This window comes from Temnothorax nylanderi, unplaced genomic scaffold (assembly GCF_030848795.1).
Source record: "Temnothorax nylanderi isolate EJ_2023f unplaced genomic scaffold, tnyl_v1.0 TNYL_tig0492_pilon, whole genome shotgun sequence".
Classification (NCBI taxonomy): Eukaryota; Metazoa; Arthropoda; class Insecta; order Hymenoptera; family Formicidae; genus Temnothorax; species Temnothorax nylanderi.
The window spans coordinates 93,773-99,934 of record NW_027249554.1 but is presented as its reverse complement, the minus strand read 5'-3'; the positions used below and the strand labels follow the sequence as shown (position 1 = coordinate 99,934).

General features: G+C 43.5%; 1 protein-coding gene across 2 annotated transcripts; it reads left to right on the top strand.

Moving 5' to 3' along the window:
• The first annotated feature begins 584 nt into the window (after positions 1-584).
• LOC139783356 (uncharacterized) lies at positions 585-2,101 on the top strand. Of its 2 annotated transcripts, XM_071722512.1 has the most exons (2): positions 588-1,185; positions 1,246-2,099. In XM_071722512.1, the coding sequence occupies exon 2, from the start codon at positions 1,247-1,249 to the stop codon at positions 1,874-1,876; it is 630 nt and encodes a 209-aa protein (XP_071578613.1). In that variant the 5' UTR covers positions 588-1,185; position 1,246; the 3' UTR covers positions 1,877-2,099. The 2 variants fall into 2 exon arrangements, with proteins under 2 accessions (XP_071578614.1, XP_071578613.1); XM_071722513.1 differs by having other exon boundaries at positions 585-2,101.
• Positions 2,102-6,162: the final 4,061 nt, after the last annotated feature.

Genomic DNA, 6,162 nt, shown 5'->3' with positions numbered 1-6,162 from the left:
GTGCTCTTTATGGGCACAGTGTCCCGTGTCGGCTGCCCATACAGCCGTAAGAGAAGGAGGCCTCTGCGTGGGCTGGGTGAAAGCCCACGTCGAGGTGCTGCCCCCCCGCCCCTTGAGGTGTTTTAAATGCCTCAGGGTGGGGCGTACCCGCTTAGGGTGCACCTACCCGGTGGACCGTGGTGACCTGTGATACAAGTGCGGGGTTGCGGGCCATCGGGCTGTCCTGTGTCCGGCGGCCTCCCCGAGATGTCCGTTGTGTGCGGACTCGGGGGCGCCTGCTGGGCACTGGATGTGGGGGCGGGGTGCAGAGAGGTAGGAGACGGGGGACGGGGGCCGCCGATCACCCGGGAGAGATCCCGGACGGCGGTTCCTCCTCCCCCGAGGAAGATGACTTACAAGGGAACGGTCGGGGGTGTCCGAGACCGATTTGGATGCGCTTTGGATATGTTGTTGAGCATCAAAAAATATTAGACTCGTATTTTTTTTGCGGCTTATCTCGACGTTTATTGGTCGAAAAAACCCGATTTAGAACCTACTCGATTTGGATGCGCTTTGAATATGTTGTTGAGCATCAAAAAACATTAGACACGTGTTTTTTTTGCGGCGTATCTCGACGTTTAGGGGTTGAAACAACCCCTCGAAAATAACGGATTTTATAGTTTTTAGCGAATATCTTCAAAAATATAAGGCGTATGAAAAAAAGTTTGGTACAAAAGGTTTATGGCTTTTTGTGCTCTTTACAATGGCGTAATCAGATTTTTCAAATTTGTCACATTTTTTAATTTAACCCCACCCCCACCTATTATTTTTGCCAAATATAACAATTTTTCCAACGCAAATTTAAGAGCGTCAAATTCCAAATACATCCATGTGTATTTTTATTATGATACCATTATTAGATTTTTGGCAAGACGAGATGATATGTGGTATAGGCGTCGCGCTGTAGGTAGGTGTTGCGTTATTTCTGTTCAAGTTGCGCCGTACGCTTAAAAATTTCCATTTCAACTCCGGGATGACCGAAAGCGCTGATGCGAAGGCCAGCGCAAGGCTATTTCGAGAGTCCTGGACTAGCAACGGAATGTCGACTCCGACATTATAAATACCGCCGAATTGTATCGGGCGAGCAGTTGCAAATTGGAAAGAGACGGTATCAAACCTAACAAAGACCACTCCATTAATTATAAAGTGCGTATTTATTTATATAATTAAAGTTCGAGACAAATATTTAATTTTAATATCTTTCAGAATGAAGTTTAATCCATACAATGTAATAATGCTACTTTCTGCAACTTTCACTGCTTTCAACTATTCACCAAGTCCGACAACTTCGGAGGAAGAAGAAGTAAAAGAAAACATTGAACGTATACTGCTTGACATACAAAACCAAGAATTTGACGAAGAAGAGGAAGAAACTTTAGGTTTTTATGATATATATGAGATTCCAGAACCGGAAAGAGTTGATTTATTTGAGGAAGATGATGGTAAAGTATATCTTCCGGAAGAAGTTACTTGCAGCTCTGTTGAGGCAACAATATCAAGTGACTATAAAAGGCAAGCTGTGGAATACTGGAGGAGTGGTAAAACAAGGGGAAGATCGCTTGAAGGAGTTAAACGAAGGTACAAAAAAGTTACATCAATACGACAACTAGCACGATGGGAGAGCCAAATTAGTGAAGGTGGTAGTAGAATGGAAAAATTAGAAAAAATTTCTGCATACACATTAAATTGTTTTAATGAAGCTCTTGAAAGAGGAATTATTATTCATGATATTGACATCGCACGATGGGCTTCTCGGGCACAAGAAGAGGAAAACAGGACTCTCGAAATAGCCTTGCGCTGGCCTTCGCATCAGCGCTTTCGGTCATCCCGGAGTTGAAATGGAAATTTTTAAGCGTACGGCGCAACTTGAACAGAAATAACGCAACACCTACCTACAGCGCGACGCCTATACCACATATCATCTCGTCTTGCCAAAAATCTAATAATGGTATCATAATAAAAATACACATGGATGTATTTGGAATTTGACGCTCTTAAATTTGCGTTGGAAAAATTGTTATATTTGGCAAAAATAATAGGTGGGGGTGGGGTTAAATTAAAAAATGTGACAAATTTGAAAAATCTGATTACGCCATTGTAAAGAGCACAAAAAGCCATAAACCTTTTGTACCAAACTTTTTTTCATATGCCTTATATTTTCGAAGATATTCGCTAAAAACTATAAAATCCGTTATTTTCGAGGGGTTGTTTCAACCCCTAAACGTCGAGATAAGCCGCAAAAAAAAAATACGAGTCTAATATTTTTTGATGCTCAACAACATATCCAAAGCGCATCCAAATCGGTCTCGGACACCCCCGACCGTTCCCTTGTTAGTCGTCTAAGTGGTGCGGGCTGGTGGGGGGCTGGGGTGGATTCCCTTCGGGGTTCCGCCACGGGTGCCCCCTCCCGGCTCGCTGGGGGTCGGGATCCGGGGATACGTCCCTGGGTTCGGGCCCCCAACCACCCTTGCGGTGGCGCGGCGGGGAGACGGCCGCCAGTGGCAACACTGGCGTGCTCTCTCCTCTGCCGTACGGGGTGCGGGGGGCGCGGGTGGGGTTTACCGTGTCCCTCGTGGCCGATCCTTCGGGGTCGGCAACCCCGAATAGGTGGGTGGCGACTGGGGTTAATTCCCCCCAGATCGCCACAGAGTAATTGTTCCGAAAAGGACGGACGGGAGGGGGGGAGTGACTGGTTGCCGTGGTTCGCTGCGGCGCTCCCTGATCTCTCTCTCTCCCGTCGGGACGGTAGGTTAGCCTCACACCGGGAAGATAACATCCGGAAGCAATCATAGTAGGTATTCGGGGTCTTCCAATTTAAGGTGTGGAGTTGGAATTCGAGGAGTTTTAGTTGGTAGGCGATGGGCGCGCGCTTCAATGTGCGCCCGTCGAATCCAACACTCCCCCTGCCTCTCCCCAGAGGTGGGGGCGTCTTTTGAAAATTTCCCCTCGTTAAAAAAAAAATCCTCCGGTGCTTGGTCTGGGTCGCGGTCGCTTTCTTGCCGCGATGCAAAACCGGCTGATTGAACTTGGCCGACCTCTGCCTCCGTACTTGGCCGATGCTCGAGTTTTGCTCGGGCGGGGTCAGAATCTGGCCATGCGTGAGATAGGCCGTGAACGATCCCTTGGCGATGATCCCCTGGTTCAGTACCTGCGCTCTCTGGCTATTGGCCTCCCTCGTTGCGCGCGGCTTATGGCCGCCCTGCGGTATCGGATGGCAGGTCGGGGGCATGGTGCTCCCCCTCGTGATTAGGGTAAGTTTTTTTTTGTATTTCCTTTAAAATTCTGTTACTATGCTATTTCTTGCTTTTGGTAAATTCCTTAGCTATTCCTATTGCTTATGCTTTTCCTATCTGTATTTCTAGTTTTCAATAAAAGCCTTCAACCGATTTGCGTGGACGCGTAACGTCTTTCGTCCTTTTTTAATTATATAATTTATGTCATTAATTTTTTCTATCCATTGCGCTTCTAGTTTCTTTGATCTTCCTCGTCGAACCGTTTCGTCATATAACAGTACTGGGTCTCCTGCTTTAAATGTTTCGATATTTGTTTTTTTATCGTACTGTTGCTTTGCCTTAATTTTTTCATGTTTGGTGTGTTCTCTAGCTAATTCGTTTGTTGCGCGTATTTTTTCTCGAAGTTCTTGTGCGTAATTGTCGTAGGTATATGTAAGTTTTGGCGGTTTCGTTAGGGCTGTCGGTAATATAGCTTGATGACCGTAAATTAATTCGAACGGTGTAAACCCTGTCGTGGTGTGAGGGGTTGTGTTATATGTAAACATTGCATAGGGTAGCCATTCATCCCAGTTTGTTTGATCTTCATTTATATAGTGTCTCAAATATTCGGCTAATGTGCGGTGCGATTGCTCCAATGCTCCGTTACTTTCCGGGTGATACGCTGTTGTTTGTATTTTTTTAATTTTTAATAGTTTACATACGTTTTTGAACATTTCGCTAGTAAAATTTGTACCCTGATCCGTGAGCACTTTCTCTGGTATTCCGTGTTCTAACACGATTTTAGTAACAAAAGCTTTCGCGACAGTGGCTGCTTCTTGATTTTCTACAGGAATTGCTTTGCTAAATTTCGTTAGGCTATCTTGGAAGGTCAGGATATATTTATTTTTGTTATCGGTAATAGTTAATGGTCCTACAATGTCAAGGGCGCATTTTTCGAATGGTTTTAATGGAGTATCAGTAATTGACAAAGGCATTTTCGTTTTCCTGCTTAATTTATTCTTTTGGCAGTATTCGCATTTACTTATATAGTCTTCGACATCTTTAGTAAGTCCATTCCAATTGTGGGTCAATCGGATTCGATTTATAGTTCTCGTGACTCCTTGGTGTCCTCCCATAGGTAGGTCGTGATATTCGCGTAATACTTGTAGTTTATCTTCTTCCGAGTATTTTCCCGGCATTTCTTCTTGATGCACGTTATTTACTTGTAAGTCCTCCACTATCGGGTTTTGACTCAATGCGTCAGCGTTCGCATTCATTTTGCCTGCTTTGTGGACGATCTCGTAATCGTACTCCTCTAGTTTAAGTCTCCATCTAATTAATCTGGAGCCGGGGTCTTTTACGTTAAATAGCCATATTAGTGGTCTATGATCAGTAATTATTTTAAATTTCGTTCCGTACACGTAAAATCTGAAATGTTTTACGGCCCATACGATTGCCAACAATACTTTTTCCGTCGTATTATAATTTTGCCCGCTTTATTTAATACTCTACTGGCATATGCTATCGGCTGTCTTGTCCTACTGTTCCTTGTGATAGCACGGCTCCGATTGCATAGTCGGACGCGTCTGTAGTTACTAAGAACTCTTGAGTAAAATCGGGGTAATTTAATATGGGTGCCGTAGTTAATTTTTCCTTTAATGTTTCGAAAGCTAGCTGTTGTTCGTCTGTCCAAATAAATTTTTCCCCCTTTCTCAATAATTTTGTTAAAGGTTTTGCAATTTTGGAAAAATTGTCGATGAATTTTCGATAGTAGCCGGCAAGTCCGAGGAAAGTTTGGACATCTTTTGCTCGTTTAGGTGTTTTACACTTTATTACTGCTTGTATGTTGTCAGAGTCTGGTAGTATTCCGTCTTCTGAAATAATGTGCCCTAAATATAACACTTCTGAAGTTTGAAACGATATTTTCGTAATCGTTGTAGTACTTCAATTAGACGCCTGTTGTGTTCGGCCAAGGTTGCTCCAAATATCACGATATCGTCGAGGTAGACGAGACATTTGATACCTTCTAATCCCATTAGTGCTGCTATTATAGCTCGCTGAAAAGTCCTTGGCGCGTTTTTTAATCCGAAAGGCATTCGGTTAAATTCGTAGTGTCTATTGGGAGTGGAGAAGGCTGTCTTCTTTTTATCTTTCTCATGCATCGGTATCTGATGGTAACCGGATGCGAGGTCTAAGGTAGTAAAATATTTTGCCTTTCCTAATTTATCATGTAGGGGAGACCGGGGCCTAACCGTCGCCGGGGTTGAACCGTCAAATCAAATATCTCGGAATCTGTATATTGTGCGAACTCGCTATTAACATTGTAAACGCTGCTTATGGTACCCATGTGACCAACGGAGTTTCGGCAGGTTACCTGCCGTGTTATGATTTTTACGAGGGCAAACGTGTTTTCGGAAGGTGAAAGTTACATTTTCTGCGCGTGGAAATTTTGTAATATCTGCAATAATATTTGCTCTCCAAATCTCGAGGTACGTGATTATAAAGAGTAATGCATGCTGAACACGAATCCAGTGTAGTTTTTTCATTATCGTTGATGTCTAATATTTCGTGGGCAATCAAACCTGAAACTTGTGTTTGGGGTTAATCCGTCAGTAAGCAGTCCGGGTGCATTTCCAAGGCATTTCCAGGCTCACTGCATATGGAATATGGATGAGACGGGAATTACAACCGTTCAGACACCGAATAGAGTCATCGGACGTCGAGGAGTGAGACAAGTCGGGCGAGTAACTTCTGCGGAAAGAGGAACCCTCGTAACTATTTTTTAATAACGTTTCGCATAAAAATTTTAAATAAATTTTTATATTTTTCTCTTAAAAAACAATTATTAAGATGTATCCTATCATTTTTCAGGATTAGATGTACGTATATGTATTGAAAATGCAGTGTGACG

Coding starts and splice junctions, on each gene's coding strand:
- LOC139783356 (XM_071722513.1), top strand. CDS start 1,247: ATGAAGTTTAATCCATACAATGTAATAATGCTACTTTCTGCAACTTTC.